General features: G+C 41.2%; 1 protein-coding gene across 1 annotated transcript in view; it reads right to left on the bottom strand.

The window, feature by feature from the left end:
• The window catches only part of LOC112214426 (chemokine-like protein TAFA-5), a 166,994-nt gene extending 150,172 nt beyond the window's left edge, over positions 1 to 16,822 (bottom strand). Inside the window, exon 1 of the mRNA XM_024373145.2 lies at positions 16,090 to 16,822. Coding sequence (XP_024228913.1) covers positions 16,090 to 16,201 — 112 coding nt within the window. The 5' untranslated portion in view covers positions 16,202 to 16,822. The remainder of the gene's footprint in view (positions 1 to 16,089) is intronic.
• Positions 16,823 to 18,957: the final 2,135 nt, after the last annotated feature.

The following is an 18,957-nucleotide window of genomic DNA, read 5'->3' as shown; positions in this document are numbered from 1 at the left end:
ATTAGTTCAATACACTGTGACGACCCTCCCACTGTCTGCTGTATTCGTTCTCTTTGCTCTTGTTTTCCTTATTAGGATGTCAGTGGGCAGGGCCAGGAGGGTCGTCAGCAAAATGGGACACACCTGGGCCCGGGTGTGTCTGTGGATAAATACACCTCTTCCCCATTCATTAAGGAGCCTCTCTCCATGCAGACATACTGTTGGATTTTGATTGTGGCATTTTTGTGGCTGGTTTGTTTGTTTGTTTGTTTGTTTGTTTGTTTGTTTGTTTGTTTGTTTGTTTGTTTGTTTGTTTGTTTGTTTGTTTGTTTGTTTGTTTGTTTGTTTGTTTGTTTGTTTGTTTGTTTGTTTGTTTGTTTGTTTGTTTGTTTGTTTGTTTGTTTGTTTGTTTGGTTTGATTGGTTTGTTTGTATTTGGCACCTTTCAACACCCGTCATTATCACATCTATGCAAACAACCACTCACTTACACTACTGACTACATTCACCATTGTTTATTGTATATAGGCTACCTCAGTTATTAAATATATTTCTGTTATTCCTTATCTCCATGTTGTCTCCGTTTTTGTTACTGGCTTCGAGCCGGGTTCGTGACACCACTAATCAGGGGATACAAGACTCCTGCTTGGCAGTTGGCACGCCTCAAAGTTTCTGCTGCTTTAAATTGATTAGAGTGTGTTGCACTATGATGAGAGAGGTTGGAGGATGGCACAATACAATGTAATACAATAAAACTCAATAGAAAACTACACAGCAGCCACAAGGCTGCAACAACATTTCTACGGGGAGAAATAGAATCAGTAGCTAACAGAGTTGTCTAACACACACACTCACCAAAAACAACAAATCCCTAGCAGATTGGAAACCAAATAGCACTTTACTCAATCGTCTATATCTGTGATGGCTATGTTTACCGGCATCTGTACCACAGAAGGCTTGATGTGTTTTTTTTTTATTACAGAAAGAAATAGGCAACTTGAACTTGTTTCTTCTTGCTTTACCCTTGAGTCTGTGTATTTTTTTGCTACAGCAGCAGCAGAAGCAGCCATCAACAGCCGAACATGTCCCTAGTTCCCATTTTACGAGAAACAAGGCTGTTCAATGAAAACCTAGGGAGGGAGGCCCACAGGAGCGGAATGGTAAAAAGAGTGTGAGTATTTGATTGCGGCTGAATTATCCCGGGGTGAGTTGCTTACTGTGGAAAATGTATGGGTTACTTAAACCCCAAAATGCTCAATCTGCTTCTCACAAACGAGAGCTAAATGTTGCATGGTTCTAGAGAGTTTGATGTAGAGATTTATGGAGCTTTTTATCGTAGGAAGAGGTGCATTGTTGAGCATGTGTGTGCTGAGTTGTCGGTTTAAAGGGACCCCTGGCATGGGTTTAATAGTAGTGTCATGACTGGCCTGTGAGGATCAGGTTACAGTGATTCAGCTGAACAGAGATATCTCTCTCCCGCCGAGGGGGAGAAAGATGAATGGAGGTTTTATGACACCTAGTTTGGGTGTCTGGAATGTTGTGTGCCTTATGAGAGTCCACTGCCCAAAACTAAAACATCAAATAAATGGACTTTGGGACAATATATTTGATCAGCCAAATGGTGGAAATAATGATGGATGGAATATGAAAATTAACGTATATTTTATGATATTATTAGTTAAAGCAGGACAGTATAATAAAAACATTGTAACTTGAAGAGTTTTCATAATGTGTATATGATGTTTACATTCTTTACGTTGGGTAGGAAATATCCAGATTAAAGAGAATGTTTTCGTGATGATAAGACTGTGATTTTAGTTGTCTAAATGAGATCATAGTAAATTCTAATACCTTGCCTCGTAATGAGCTACACTCCATGGAACCCAGAGAACGTGTCATAAAGATGGAAACGCCCCGTTTTGACCTGAAGGTATAAAGCATGTGAGTTAAGAATTAACATACTAGACTAGAGGACCATGGCTGCAGCCAAGGTCCATGATTAGTCACTGAAGGATTACACTTCTTACCCATATGCATTACACTTACCCATAACAGTGGCAGTTCGGGGCAAGGTATTAGGGCTAAACTAAGCATAGTTTACAAGTGTATCAAAGTATTGCTTTGCTCTGTTGCTCTCTCTCTCTCGTTAAATCTCCATCTTGTGTAATGTGGCATATTGTGTTGGTCCGCTAGGGACCTGTTGCCATTGTAATAAGTTCTAATCAATAATCTAGACTGTGTGTGTAGGTGTATCTTATGTCAACGTTTAGCTTGTTAGTAAATAAATAATCAACTCAATTTGTGTGGTATGGAATGATTAGTGAGACCCGGGTTTGGGTAGATTAACCGGATTATCCGATGTTCAGAATGAGACTGATTTGAGGAAATGATTGATTATTGACTGTTATGATAGAGATATTCAGGTATATTCTTGAGTTTATTTGGGAAACATCAACTCAATAAACAAACTTTTCCGGTTGTGCCCCAGGTTACTGATGAGTTAATTGTTACATGATTAATTGAATCACGTAATAATTCAACATAGTCAATTATTCGATAAATAGCATCACATCACATTAATGATCACGTCACAACAGTAGAAACAGTCAAACAGTAGAAAGGGTTGGCACTAGCATGGCCATGTTGCTAGAGTGTCCTTACAAACTGCAGTCATAGCCTTTCTCTCTATATATAGTCACTCCCTCCTTATGACTCCCCAGTTAGTCGGTAAACACTACAGTTTTACTCTGCAATAACATGCCACAGTGTCCTGGGCTAGATTTAGCCCTTTGGGTAAGCAACACACTTCATTTACCCATTCTGCTAAACAAGAAGATTTGTCAACCAATCAGAGTAAAATTTAGTGCGCCGTCCCTTGGCAGAACGGCGCATGGCGCATGCTCCCAAAATAAGCCACTTAGGACTGAAATAGAGCCCTTTGAAAACCCAGTACAATGCAAAAACTTCTGAGCATTTTTACGACAAATACTCATGAAGAGGAAATTCAAAAACCGTGCAGCTCAGCGTTTTTTTCCCGTTTTTAGAGAAAAACAACTACTGGTTTGGTTAAGTGGCCTATGTGTGTGTGTGTGTGTGTGTGTGTGTGTGTGTGTGTGTGTGTGTGTGTGTGTGTGTGTGTGTCGTCAGTTTGTCTGTGTGTCTGTGTGTGCTCGTGTGCACACACAAGCGTGTGTGTGTGTATTCGAGCCAGTGATGTATAACCAGGACCTTGCATTTAATTAAGAAGGCCTCCTCCACTTTGTGCAAGTGTGCATAATCATTCCATCCACTGTGATATCATCTACTTAATGCGTTATTTTACCATACAGTAAAACCTGGCCAATAAATCTAGCAGCGCTCTCCTTTAAATAGATGCTGGTTGGCTGAATAATGTGTGCATTAGATTAGTAGTGGCTGGACCCCCCGAACCTCCAAGCTGAGAAAATAGGGATGGGGGCTCCCTCCCTCAGGATCACATCTTAACACCTTAGTGCCGCAGATAGCTATGATGATGATGATGTGTGTGTGCATACGTGAATGCTTGGTGCATCTACGAGTCTTTTCTCTCTGTCTGTTGATTCACTCTATCCATAGTATTCATCTATGTGTATATCCCTAGAACCATATCCCATTCATTCTTTCTAGCCATAACACCCCACACTTCACAACTGGCTTCACCATGTGTGGCCCTGTCTACCGTCTCACCTCCCATCAGAGGTCAAGGTGTGGCTTTTGAAATGAGACTATGGAATCCACTCAATATCCAATATCACAGTGTCAAGGTTGCAATGCAACGTCAAACCTTTTTCATTTGTGACATTTGCAGTGGATTATATTATTTTTGTCTGTTCCGTAGAGCCTGGTGGAGTGATTCTATGTGACCTCATTATGGAAATTGCTACGCTTGTGTCCCAAATGGCACCTTATACCCTGTATAGTACACTACTTTTGAACCATAGGGCTCAGGTCAAAAATAGTGCACTATAAATGGTATGCACTGAAAAGGGTCCCGTTTGGAATGCATGGAAAGCAACCAAAGACATGATACAGTGTGTTGTGAAATCCAGAGATTATATACATTTCCCTGGTTTCTTTATCTCTCTAATACAGTACAGGGAGCAGCTAGGACTCATTATTTGTTGCTTTCCCCCTCCCTCTCTCTGTCATGCCTTTAAATGATGTCATTCGTATGAATAATACATATGTTTCTCAGGGAGTTCTAGAAACTGAGGTTATTCTGTTGTCTTTGATTTGTAATGTCCGTCGGAATATCCTCCACAAGCTAAAAGGAAAAAATATGTAATGATTAAAGAATATTATTGAATGATTATGAGTGTGATTAAATAATATTGTAGACCCGGAGGGATAAGAAAGTAATTGTGAAATAAAGAGTTTCTCCACACTGGAAGATCTGTGCAGGGACTAAATGCTGTCTGTCTCTAGACATTGACAAATTAAGAAATTACATTTGTGTGAATCTGTGGGATCGGTTTGTCACTGGATAGTGAAATGGTGTTAGCTAACACTCGTTACTGAGATTCACTTGAGGGGCTGATAAATCTGGCAGAATATCATATTAATGAATTTCACCAAAATACAATACCCCATAACCATATTTTGGTTTATTAAAGAGATTACATGTTTTTCTATGTTAAATATGATCAATATTTTGTCATTTTCTGTATGGTAGGAATAACTGATTTTCCAACCAAACACTATCCTATAAAGCATTGCAGGAAAAAATAAACAATAATAATGTACATTTTTTACTGCAATGTCCCCTTTTATGTGACAGAGTTCCTACATCTCTGGAAACATAACTAAGTCACATGTTATCGCATAAAAGGGGTACACAATACTCTGAAAAGCACACTGGATTTCAACTGAAACGTGTCTGCATGTCTCAGGCAGCTGACACACAAACACATACAGAAACACACACACATAGGCAATGCTGACACTCTATAGCATAGGAATCTCATTAACATCAAGGAAATGGCACCCTATTCCCTATTTAGTGCACTACTTCTGACCAGGGCCCATAATGTTCTGGTCAAAGTAGTGTGCTATATAGAGAATAGGATTACCATTTGGGACACAGCCACAATTACAAGATCTCTGTTGTTCCACTGTAATGGGTATTCCATATTCTAACCCCGAGGTACCCCACTTACTGTATATAACTCACATGCCATGCCAGTGTCACTGTAACAATTAAACATTTTATCATACGCTCTAAGGGTTAGGGAGAGATAGTTATGAGAGTGGAGGGAGAGAGGGGGGGGGTGAGGGAGTGAGAGAGTGTGAGAGAGAGATTCCCCCATCCAGAAGCTGCCAGGCAGGCTTAACCAAGCCATGTTTCACATGTAGAAAAGTATCAGCTGGAATTACATTGCTACAGCTGAAAGGATACTACCTTCAGGCTTCATTTCCTGCTTCTCTCTTACAGTGTCTTATCTCTTCTCGCTTTCTACTTGCGTTCTGGGGTGGCAGGTAGCCTAGTGGTTAGAGCGTTGGCCCAGTAACAGGAAGGTTGCTGGATCCAATCCCTGAGCTAACAAGGTAAAATGATATTGTTCTGCCCCTGAGCACGGCAGTTAACCCACTGTTTTTCCTGGGTGCCATTGATGTCGATCAAGGCAGCCCCCTGCACCTCTCTGATTCAGAGGGGTTGGGTTAAATGCGGAAGACACATTTCAGTTGGACTACTGACTAGGTATCCCCCTTTTCCTTTCCTTTATTCCACATTATAACATCACATAGTACTACATCAAGTTATCCAGAATATGTGTGGAATGCCATTTCTTACAATACTCGACTCTGCATTCTGAAATGACATTTTCAGAACAAACAGTAAGACACAACACAAATGGCAGCATGCTGAGATATGCAAATCAATCACATAAATTGCTAAATAGAAAGAAATACAATATAGTACAATGATTCCAGTCCAGAAATGGCCTATGATTGATGCAAATCTTTTTTTTAAACTCTGTTGTAAAACAATCCATTGAGACAGGGATCCAGGTAATGCACCTTATGGCATACTGCCATAAGAATAGTCTGAGAAGACAGACTATTCTATTTTTACACAGACCTGAGAATGAGCCATACATTTCAACACATGCTCATATCTGACTCTGGGTAAAGTGCTGCTGTCCATCTACCATATGGATTCATGTAGATGGAAGATGGAAGATGGTATGTAGATGTCATTTACCATGTACTGTAGTGCACCGGATTCATAGCTCTTGTGTTTCAACTACTTAAACTTGTCGCAGGGCCACAACCTGTTATAATACCTTCAGATCAAGGATCCTAACATTAGCCCTGACAGTCATAACTTAGCATTTACTAAACCGTCATAGTATAGGTCTGTTGTCTTGTTAAGCGTGTGTGGGGCTCCATGGCGGGACAGCGGCAATTGATTGAATAGAGTTGACTTCAACTCCATTAGGTGCCCCGGCAACATTCACCAACCAGACACGGTTCCTTATTCTGCAGCTGAACTACCTCTCAGGCACAGAGATTAATGGGCCTGCCTCGTCTAATGTAATATTTGTTTCTACTCCTTGAAGTCTCCACTCCACTAGTCTCCGTCTCCAGCTGACATCTTCATTGTATTACCTCACACTTTATTCCCAAGGCAGATTGTGGATCTGTGGGTCGGCGGACTGAGCATTTTCATCCTCCTGCTTTTGTCTCATTGTCTAATGTGGGTTTTTTTTCTTCTCTGCTGTAAACTCACTCTCTCCACCCCTCTCTCTAACTCTCTCGCTCTCTCGCCACTTTGCTGGCATCTCCTCTCTGCTCCAGGCGTTTGTTGTCATGGGTCTGTGAGCTGCCTGTCTGTGACGGGGCTAGGGCCCTCCAGGAATTCAAAACGCCATTGTGGAATTTTCTTCCAAGCAATTGCTTTTTCAACAATACAGATAAGTAGCTCTAACCATCCTCTTTGAAGGGCTCTACTCTCCCTTAGCAAATCAAACTGACTTTCTCTTTTTCTCTCTCCGAGTGTCCAGACAGGACCCCAGGTGTATTTGTTTGTGTGTATTTTGTAAATCATTATTATCACTCAATATACCTATCAACTTCTAAGGTACAGTAAAGGCATTAAACTCATCAGTGTGAAATGTCAATACCCATGCATTATGCATGCTGTTTTAATGCCTATCAAATATATAATACATTCATATCAACTCATGATATGAGTGACATGCAGCATTTAACCAGAAATCATCTCTATAATTGATGAGAGACTAACTGATGCCAGAGCTAAATGCAAACACATGTAGGCTAGTTCGTTTACTTTATTCATCACATGCTTCGTAAACAACATGTGTAGACTAACAGTGAAATGCTTACTTACGAAGCAAATGTGATTTTATTTGATTAATTATCAATTACATTTATGAGAAAGTGTGTTTGATATTATGGTCTATTTTTCTGTTTGGGTGTCAATTACATCAGCTTTCACAATGAGAGAGAGAGGCTTTCGAGAGACAACATGGTCTCAGTAGAATATGTAAAAAATAGTGACATTTAACCAATGTAGTCATACATAACCCAAGCTGACATGTTAGTTAGGGTAGACCACAACACAAGAAACCAGCACTCTACCCTGTGAAACCAACTTAATGTGAACTGCTATCACAACTAGAACCCCTTTATAGACCCCAAGAATCTGTTAACATGTCTTCTAGTCAACAAACCTCTCTTGTGGTGACCCTTTGTAGGCAGTAGAAAAGAGTACAGTTTTGAGAAGTTGCCGTTTCACTGCTGAATGAGTTGTGAAAACAGAGCTACAAACATCCACAATATCCACCTTTTTAACAAGACTGGTAGTTTATAGTGTAACAGATTTGATTTTCTCAAAAAACACAATGCAATTGTCTGCCTAATTTCCTATCACCCATATGTATATTTTTTTCTTATATATATTTTTTTCTTTGATTATTTTCCCCTAAGCCTTACCACCCCTCATGTATTTGGATTAAATGTATGGACAACAATACTTATGCTTATACACTACCATTAAAACGTTTGGGGTCACTTAGAAATGTCCTTGTTTTTGAAATAAAAACTCATTTTTTTGTCCATTAAAATAACATCAAATTGATCAGAAGGACAGTGTAGACATTGTTAATGTTGTAAATGACTACAACATTTGTAATGGAATATCTACATAGGCGTACAGAGGGCCATTAACAGCAACCATCACTCCTGTGTTCCAATGACACGTTGTGTTAGCTAATCCAAGTTTATAATTTTAAAAGGATAATTGATCATTAGAAAACCCTTTTGGCTATTCCATGCGTGAAATTGCCAAGAAACTGGAGGTCTCGTACAACGCTGTGTACTACTCCCTTCACAGAACAGCGCAAACTGGCTCTAACCAGAATAGATAGAGGAGTGGGAGGCCCCGGTGCACAACTGAGCAAGAAGTACATTAGAGTGTCTAGATTGAGAAACAGACGCCTCACAAGTCCTCAACTGGCAGCTTCATTAAATAGTACCCGCAAAACACCAGTCTCAACGTAAACAGTGAAGAGGTGACTCCGGGATGACAGCCTAGACTGACAACGAGTTTCAGAAGAAAGTTATTTGTTTCTGGTCATTTTGAGCCTGTAATTGAACCCACAAATGCTGATGCTCCAGATACTCAACTAGTCTAAATAAGGTCAGTTTTATTGCTTCTTTAATCAGGACAACAGTTTTCAGCTGTGCTAACATAATTGCAAAAGGGTTTACTAGTGATCAATTATCCTTTTAAAATTATAAACTTGTATTAGCTAACACAACGTCCCATTTGAACACAAGAGTGATGGTTGCTGATAATGGGCCTCTGTACACCTATGTAGATATTCCATAAAAAATGGTGACAATAGTCACCATTAACAATGTCTACATTGTATTTCTGATCAATATCAGTAGTGTACTTCCAGCTTATACATACTACATACATTTTTCAGACAAGGTACATTTGACACCAATTGTCTTTTTTTTATCCTTCAGCTACCCTCAACCCCTCCCATTTTCTATGTTTGATTGTTTGTTGTTTGTTTGTGGTTTGTGTTTGTCTCTGTAAACATTAACAACCGTGGTGACAGAGATGGATTGTCCTGGTGGTTTATTTCATTAAGCTATTCTCCTGGGTGTTCCCAAAATGAATTGTTTGGAACAGATGGAGCCAATAAATAAGATGGTGATATGTGGAAGATGGGATACTGGGGTTGTAATTGAATAGTGCGACTTTATTTTTCCTAGGTGTTACCAGGTATGAGGTATTGGAATAGCAGATTGTCTCTCTGAATGATTTTTGATTTGACTTTTGTCTTTTGTCTCAACGTAACTGGATCATTACTTCTCTAGAAGACCGGATTTACAGTGGGGCAAAAAAGTATTTAGTCAGCCACCAATTGTGCAAGTTCTCCCACTTAAAAAGATGAGAGAGGCCTGTAATTTTCATCATAGGTACACTTCAACTATGACAGACAAAATGAGAAAAAAAAATCCAGAAAATCACATTGTAGGATTTTTAATGAATTTATTTGCAAATTATGGTGGAAAATAAGTATTTGGTCAATAACAAAAGTTTATCTCAATACAATATTTACTGTCATAGTTGAAGTGTACCTATGATGAAAATTACAGGCCTCTCTCATCTTTTTAAGTGGGAGAACTTGCACAATTGGTGGCTGACTAAATACTTTTTTGCCCCACTGTATATGACACCCATGGTCATAATTTTTTTTTTAAGTAGCTCTATTTTCGACACAGAGATCCATTATGGTCTTTCTATCTTTCTCCTTTCTCTTGGTAAAAACTTCAACAAGTTTGATAGTTATAGATGTACATGTGGACAGTGGCTCAATTTCTTTACCCAGAAAAAGGCCAGAAGTAGATTAAGACATTCAAATGCAAGCTTGTTTACCTACCAGTACTGCTTGGATTTTGAGGACAGTTCCTTTTCATCTTGCTGCAGAGATTTCAAACACATTGACATCTCAGGGAAGTTCCTCAGGCTAGGTATCAGGGGCTTGGGTTAACAGATGATATCATTTTGGGTTTCCCCCATGAACGCCCTGAGGGCTGAGTCTACAGTACTGAGGCTACAGCAGGCTACAGAAGGCTGTGTTCCCCATGCAGCGTCGGAGGGCCAGTACAGTGTTATTGATTTAGGTAGAGCAGACTGAGACATGTACATAAACGAACAGAACAGAGAGCATTAGACAATGCGTAATCTAAGACAGTGGGGTATCTGTGGTGTTGGAGTGAGCCGGGTATGCAGTGTGCTGAGTGACGTGTATGCTGAGGATTGGGGTGAGTGATGTGTATGCTGAGGATGTGGGTGAGTGATGTGTATGCTGAGGATTGGGGTGAGCGATGTGTATGCTGAGGATGTGGGTGAGCGATGTGTATGCTGAGGATGTGGGTGAGTGATGTGTATGCTGAGGATGTGGGTGAGTGATGTGTATGCTGAGGATGTGGGTGAGTGATGTGTATGCTGAGGATGTGGGTGAGTGATGTGTATGCTGAGGATGTGGGTGAGTGATGTGTATGCTGAGGATGTGGGTGAGTGATGTGTATGCTGAGGATGTGGGTGAGTGATGTGTATGCTGAGGATGTGGGTGAGTGATGTGTATGCTGAGGATGTGGGTGAGTGATGTGTATGCTGAGGATGTGGGTGAGTGATGTGTATGCTGAGGATGTGGGTGAGTGATGTGTATGCTGAGGATGTGGGTGAGTGATGTGTATGCTGAGGATGTGGGTGAGTGATGTGTATGCTGAGGATGTGGGTGAGTGATGTGTATGCTGGGGATGTGAGTGTGAGTCAGTGAGTGTCTAAAATGAATGGGGATGTGTGGTGGGTTGTATTGACTACTGAAGATGTGTGGGGCGGTAGTGACTCACAGTGGTGTGTTATAGGGGTTGGTGGTGCTCTCGTTCTATCGCTGGCAGCAGGTGTTACATCAGGACCAGGCATGATTCATCTGCTACTGCTGGATTTGACACTGAGGGTGGAAGGTACAGCAGGGGAGAAGGGACAAAGTGTACAGTCTTCCCTTCCCTTCACCCAACTTCTCCCTCTCTGCTCTCTCTAAGCACCCTGAGAAACAATATGCTCCTGAGCTACTTAAAGACTGACTCCCACACAAAACAGTGAAAACAGTGCACACACTCAAACACACACACACAACACACTTTTCCCATTCAAATACATGCAGTGATAATGATCCAGCAGCATCAACATCCCGACCTAACCTCCCAGTGCAGCATGTTAATGGCCCAGCGTTTGTTCTACTTTGCACGTTCACAGCCATCTGACTGATATTCATGTAGTAACCCAACAGAGGACCCCAGTCAGACACATTCCTATGGTTCTAACTAGCACTGTGCTAGCGTTATTGGCATTTTCTTTTATCTCTGGGGCCTCATCGTTAGCACTTCAAAGCTAACAAGCGGAGCCAATGAATGAGTAATAATAATATGACTGGAAAACAAAAGCATCTCGAGTCACATCCAGAGGAGGGAGCTACAGTGCACTGAATAAAACTGTCTCTATAACGAAACATCTTTGTGTGTAATTCACTTAATAACAATAAATATCATCAGAGGCTAAGGACATATTTTAAACTAAATCAGGATATCCATGGGAATAAACTAACACCAGTCTTTGACATGCTGTTGGTGAATTAGGCTGAAGTGTCATTCTAATGTGCAGCCTTGTGTGTCTCTCTCTCCCTCCCTCTCCCTCTCCCTCTCCCTCTCTCCCTTTCAGCTGTGTCTGTGCAGATCTCACAGTGAGATGCTAATTTTGAGAGACAGTTACCATATGAGTCACAGCCATAATCACAGACCTCCCATTTCTCTCCTCTCAGCCGCTTACGGTCACACTCTTGAGCAAATAGGTGTCACTCGGGAACATGTATTTATGGTCAATAGTACACAAAGTCAGATGACATTGCTCTGCAATATATGTTAATTAAAACATAAGACTAGATCCTCTTTAGCCTTATATAGGACACCGTGCATGGGCGTGCTAGATGGCTACAATGAGGAGCCTGGAAAATAATTGGCTAAATGTTTTAGAGGGTATTTGTTTCCAAGAATCCTCTGAAAGCATATCTATAATCTGTAAGTCCTTGTCCTTCCATATGGAATGTATAATGTGTGGATATCTGTATAGAAACATTTCTCCAAACCGGCACCTATAACTCTGCTGTGGTAGACGGCGTGCAAGAGACACTTCCATGTAGCCTACCACTGTCTACCACAGCCGAGTTATAGGTGCCAGTTTGGACAAATGTTTGCCTCAGATGGTTTCTATACAGATATCCACCCATTATACAATTGGGATTATACAAGGAGTTACGGATGATAGATATGCCTTCAGTAACAGGATTTTCAAAAACAAGTACCTCCTTAAAACATTTTGCCGGTTATTTTCCAAAGCTATATAGATTGTCCTTATTTTAACTCTGCCATTGCCTGACGTAGATTATCTGCGGGCTTATAATGCCTGTGGACTGGGCAATATGGCTAAAGTATCATATCATTATATTTGTACAATTTTTGACAGTGTGACGGTATTTTATGTTTTTTAATAACAAAAGTTCTAGATATGCTTCATGAGTAGTTCATGACCCTAGGGTGGCAACACAGAATAAAAGTGATTTCAATGGGGTTTCCTCCATTCGGATTGTTTTATACTGTTCAATCCAACTCCAACAACAACAGAAAAATCAGCTTTTACATACATTTTGGCATTTCCTGCACTCATTTGTTATCATTTCCACAGCCTCAATTCATCAGGGCTTGGACTCTACAAGGTGTCGAAAGCGTTCCACAGGGATGCTGGCACATGTTAACCCCAATGCTTCCCACAGTTGTGTCAAGCTGACAAGATGTCCTTTGGGTGGTGCACCAAACTGTTGAGCGTTAAAAACCCAGCAGCGTTGCAGTTCTTGACACACTCAAACCGGTGCGCCTGGCACCTACTACCATACCCAGTTCAAAGGCACGTAAATATTTTGTCTTGCCCATTGACCCTCTGAATGACACACATACACAATCCATGTCTCAATTGTCTCCAGGCTTAAACATCCTTATTTAACCTGTCTCCTCATTTTCATCTACATTGATAGAAGTGGATTTAATAGGTTACATCGATAAGGGATCATTGCTTTCACCTGGATTCTCCTGGTCATTATATGTCATGGAAAAAGCAGGTGTCCCTAATGTTTTGTATACACAGTGTAGTGGGAAGCACTTTGAATACCTTGTTATTTGACATGACAATGAATGAAAAGGCCAGGGAAGAATTATTGTGAAAGGGTAGGAACCAAAGTGTTGGTCAGTGTTTCCAAAGGGACCCTAATTAGATGTTAGATTACATGTTTTCTCTTACTTCATGTAGCTAGCTAGTGCAAACTAACATATTTATGCTTTGCCTATTCCTCTCTGATTTAGAAGATACCATTGCACAAATAACATGATGAGCTTTGACAACACCAGCACTGGTATCAGACTGTATGAGCTAGCTAAGTTTTCTTTGACTATTTGTACATTAAACTAGCTAGCCAGCTTACCGTTGATTAGCATTAGCGGCTAACACAATTTATTTGAACCACAACTTGCTAAGAAAAGATAAACTAGCTGTTTACAGACAGTACGATACACAAACGAATAGTGTGATTATAGAACGCTTGTGGATTTATATTAAGAACCAAAGTGTAAATCAGCATCGTTGTTAAAATCTTGTTTCTTCTGACCATGAATACAGAGTGAACGGCATGGCAATGCTCGTGACTCCGTGGTTGTCTGGTTGAGCAACAACTTGAGTAACGGGTCAGGGCTTGGTGTGGAAAGTGCATGGAGAAGCCACATGCAGGAGGAAAGGGAGAGAGATGACTTGAGTAGCAAACAGAGTAAACTATTTTTAATAAATTACATTACACACGCTAGAGTGACGTATCACATTTAACAAACCAAACACTGAAATACCGTTATAGAACGTAAAGTGAAAACCCAAACCGCTCTGTGCATCAATACTGGTAAAATACAGTACACCGCCCAGCCCTAGTCCAAACCCTCTCGTCCAGCTGCTGTAATCACACACAGGCTATACTTTCATCTCATGCCCAAGAGGAGAGTTATGTCTCAGCATAACAAACATGGATCAGCTCTGGCTATGTCTCTGCTCTGTGACTCACAGAAGAGAAGCATGCGATACGTTGGTCAGCCAGTCCAGTCAGGTTCTGAGATTCATGTCAGAGACCACAAGTAGGTCAGGGCACTGCTTCAGAAGCCATTTTGGATAGGGGGAAGAGTGTAGAAGAGACAGGCGAAAGTAGAAAGGAGAGACAGCCTGGGGCAAGAGAGACAGGACTGGACAGGAAATGGGCAAGGACAGGCAAGAGGGACAACAAGCCAGGACAAGGAAAGGGACAGCGGAAGGAGTCAGGCCATGGGAGAAAAGACGAGCCAGGAGGGAAGAAATAGACAAAAACATGTAGGTCAGGACAAAAGGGAAGAGACAGGGAGGAGAAAGTGAGGCAAAGAAGAAATCGTCAAGGAAAGGGACACTGGAAACAAGTGTAAAATCAAGTTAGAAACAAACGGATGTTTAACAGTAGGGAAGATCAGTAAGGCTCTGTAGACTGCTGACCAGAGCAAACAGACAACATTGCAGAAGAGAACCTCTCTTTACACTTTTTTTTGATTCTCTTCAAAACCAGAATGTGGGGGGGATTTAGTTTCAGGCTTTTCTTTTAAGCCTGCTACATTGTGTTTCCACTGAGGAAGGGTTGCTACACACACACTTACACCCCCCCCCCCTCTCTGAAACATCCAGAGAAACACTGATTAAACAGCCACAGTCTCTATGTGATCGAAACACACAGGCCGTTCATTCTCAAGACCAAAGAGAAAAAAAAAATGCAGATTCAATTCCCTCCTCGACTTTTGCTGCAGCCTATAATGAACCTAAGACCCTGGCAGAGGAGAGGAAATTAGTCCCATGTGGCTCAGTTGGTAGAGCATGGCTCTTACATGCCAGGGTTGTGGGTCAATTCCCAAGGTGGCCCAGTACGAAAATGTATGCACTCACTACTGTAACTCGCTCTGGATAAGAGCGTATGCTAAATGACAAAAATGTCAAATGAAATTCTAGCGAAAAAGAGGGATCTATTTCTGTGGCAAATGTGCCCCTAGACAACGGAATGATTATATTAGTCATTAGCTTAAGTGCTAACAAAATAACGTAGCTTGTAATAGGCTTATCGTGGTAAATGCACAACGAACGCTTCCTTTCCCATACGTTTTCACACATAACGCAATAGTGCCAGCTGGAGATTTCTCTCGAGTGACTCAGACTGGGTGATTGGTTCCCTGGAGGTGAATAATACTGGAATGGCATGCTATCCTTTCATGGTCAGAAAACACAGATGAGTTAGGGCCAGCCATGAGACTAACCTGGGTGGGCTAAATAAAGATTAGATAAAATAAATACGAAATTTGATTTTTTTTTTTAAATTCATGATCAGACTGTTATTTTCGTCATTTAAATTTGATGATGATGAAGCTTCTCCCTAATGAGTTTGTCACAGTCCAGTGCAATCCAACTGCAACCAGGTTAAATACAGTAATGATCCAATTGCACAAACAGTGGCTGGTGCATGACTGTCCTTTCCACAGAATGATGGTCACGATGATGAAGTAAGCAGCCAACTTTACAATTCCACGCATTCAACAGAGTGAGTGTGCTGCTCTAATTATTTGTTGTGTTCGTGTGTGTGTGTGCGTGTGTGTGCGTGCGTGCGTGTGAATGTGTGTGCTAGCGCGTGTGTGTGTGTAATTGTGCATACGTGCGAAGGCGCGTTCTTGCATGAGAACTGTTATCCCATAGCTTACTTTTGAAACGATATTAGCTCGACTGCAATGACAAAACCAATAACCCTTGAAGTGATTTCCGATAATGCTGTCGCATAATTTTCATGTCAAAGCAGCAGACAGTGACACCACGGTCACCCTATGGTCTACCGCCGCAGCACTTTATAAATATGAACCAATATTATCAGGGAAAACGAGTCAGAGAAAGAGGAATTACCGCAGTAGATGATTAGGAGACTGGTCAACAGTATTACAGTCCAGAAAGTTGAAGACATCCTTGGCCAGGGGCTGGCATCCTTACGTTTAGTCAACCTTAAAGCCGGAGCCATTGAACAAAGCGATATCCTCTCACAAAAATCTAAAGTAATTTCACCAGCAAGGTCTTCCTCTCACGAAGCGCCTCTCTCCACATGTAATCCGTGGAAAAAAACATGTTGAGAACGAACCTCTCATTGCAAAAGCTGTCATATGGCTATGCAGCCGGTGTGTAAAAAAAGCTGCATCTTCTTGAGGTTCATAGTTGATGAAAAAAGCTGTCTTGACACGTTTGGGAATTCGCATGTGTTGCAATTAAATGTTTAATGTTCCTTATTCCAAAAATAACCTACTTCTTTGTGATATTGGTAGAAGTATAGGCTAGTTCAGGAGAAAATCCTGAAATCGCAGTATGATCTCCAATATGCTTTAAAGGGGTGAAAGATGCAATCATGTGTACCGCAACGTCGTAAAGCTCCTCTAATTCAACTGTGGTAGAGGATGTGTGAATCGTTTAGGCTCCCAGGTAAAGACACACTGAAAATATGTAGTTCATCAACAATGTCCTTTTAAATCTGATAAAGAATAGTATATGGGATCTACCCTAGAACGAAAATCATTGGAGATCTCGACTCACTATCGACTGTTCTTAAACCCAAACTAGCAGATGATCAAGATCACCATCATGCGCACCGTTATTCTATACGGGTAGAATAAAACGGAGAAGGGAGAGAGAAATAACGAGAGAGAGTGAGAGAAGGAGAGAGTGACCGCAGGATGCGTCGTAAATTCCCTCAAAATAATTTTGAGACTAGAATGTAAATTATATCACTGGAATAAAATAATAATACAAATACGTCTGACATCTGTACCCATAAACATCTAATAATGTGATTATTGCTGTATGTGCAGGACATACAGCAAGCAGCCCTCCCTAAACTCTCATACTGGGATGCGCACAGGTGGCGTGTGTGTGTGTGTGTGTTGATTTTTTGGCGAGAGTACTGCCTATATCTGTCAGCGCATTTCCTGGAAATAAACAAAATCACACACACACACAAACACAACATTATTTTTTAAATCTGTGCTGAACATAGTTTATGTCCTATAATGCAGAAACATATTAAGAATGTCAGAGGACGTTAGTTGATTGATAGTAAACATCATTTATTTATCCCATAGCGACTGTGTCTAAACCTGCCCTAACTCGAAGTTCAGCATTCCTTTGCTACTGGACAGCGCCACGACTCGCGTCTACTGGACAGCACCAGTGATGATCGCATAGAAGAGAAGTGCTGTTCTGTTTTTGGGGTATGAGCCACTATGCATTAATGACCTGAGTCATTACATCTAATTAATTAATACCCTAAATTCTAAATATGATCGTTTTTTATAGTAGGCATTCTATTTCTACGATAAGGCAGTATGTGGCTCCACAGCATCTTTGAATGGTTTATAGGCCTATCTCTTGGTTAGAAGTTTGGCCTACAAACCATTCAATGACGCTATGGACTGGACCCACATACTGCCTTACCATAAAAATACAATCCTATTAGAAAAATGATTATATTTCTATGAGCCTTACTCTCTTACATACTTCAGTGATCTGAAAGACCCAGATCTCAGAGTTATGCTTAGTTATTCTAACAGACAAGAGCTGAGTCGGAATACTATTTTCCACTACATCAATTCCCCCTTCCCCCTCTCTCTTCTCACATCAGAACTTAAGCATTTTAAATTCTAAGCCTGTTTTAAATGGAAAGTAGTGCATGAATAGATGGTTGGAATGAGAGCCAGAGAGAGACAGAGCGAGAGAGAGAGAGAGGGAAGGGAGAGAGAGCGGTTGGCATGGTGCCCGCACTACACTGGCAGTGGGTCAGGTACAGCGGGCCAGGCCGCACCTTGGCACAAGGCACACTCACCCGCTGCGTTAACTCCAGCCAGGAGACAGGGCACGAGGTGTGGCTTACATATGTTTTTCATTCCCTCACATTTTTCTCACTGGTTTTTCCAATCACCAAATGCAAAGTCTGTTGATACGGGTAGAAATGACTAGGAATGAATAAACAGGGGTATGGTAGAAAAGATAAACCTTGTTGTGAATCAGTAGCTTAAGCTGCAACCCATGACTGATGGCATTCCCCTGTAATAGCTAAATCACAGCACATTTATTCTGAGTATTGGCAGGGAGAAGGTTGATCACATAAGCATCGTCCATACAGAATTAGGCCTACATAGTTCATTCAAAAATCTGGTATTCGTCATTTTGTCATTCTGAAAGTGTGACCAAAGCTCTTCTTGTAAAGCCTACTCTCTTCCTACAAGTTTGTGTTTGAAAACTCTATGTCTCCCTATTCCAATACTCTAACTTTGCTCTCAAATATGCTCAGGTCACGACCTTCAGATTTTACAGACTCCTTCCTGAAGTTTTGTTATTAGTTTTTGGGTTGTGTCCTATGGTGCGAAGACAGGGTTCTGTCTTAGGCTTATCTGTTCTGTAAGAAACCCAGACCCAGTGTGCGTCCCAAATGGATAGCTGTTCCCTATATAGTACACTCCTTTGACCATGGCCCATATTAGATGCACTATGAAGGGAATAGGGTGTCATTTGGGATGCAATTCTCACCCTTTCTGTAGTGCTTCTGTTCTGGTAATACACCACTTAGTAGGGAGCCTCTCCCGATGCTACCTCGCGCAGCCGTCTGTGATAGTGTGCATCCCAAATGGAACCATATTCCTTACAGAGTGCACTACTTTTGACCAGAGCCTGGTCAAAATTAGCGCACTATATAGGCAGAAGAGTGCCATTGGGCATGCAGACTCAGCCCGA

This window comes from Oncorhynchus tshawytscha, linkage group LG15, assembly GCF_018296145.1.
Source record: "Oncorhynchus tshawytscha isolate Ot180627B linkage group LG15, Otsh_v2.0, whole genome shotgun sequence".
Classification (NCBI taxonomy): Eukaryota; Metazoa; Chordata; class Actinopteri; order Salmoniformes; family Salmonidae; genus Oncorhynchus; species Oncorhynchus tshawytscha.
This window is presented reverse-complemented; position numbering and strand designations above follow the sequence as displayed.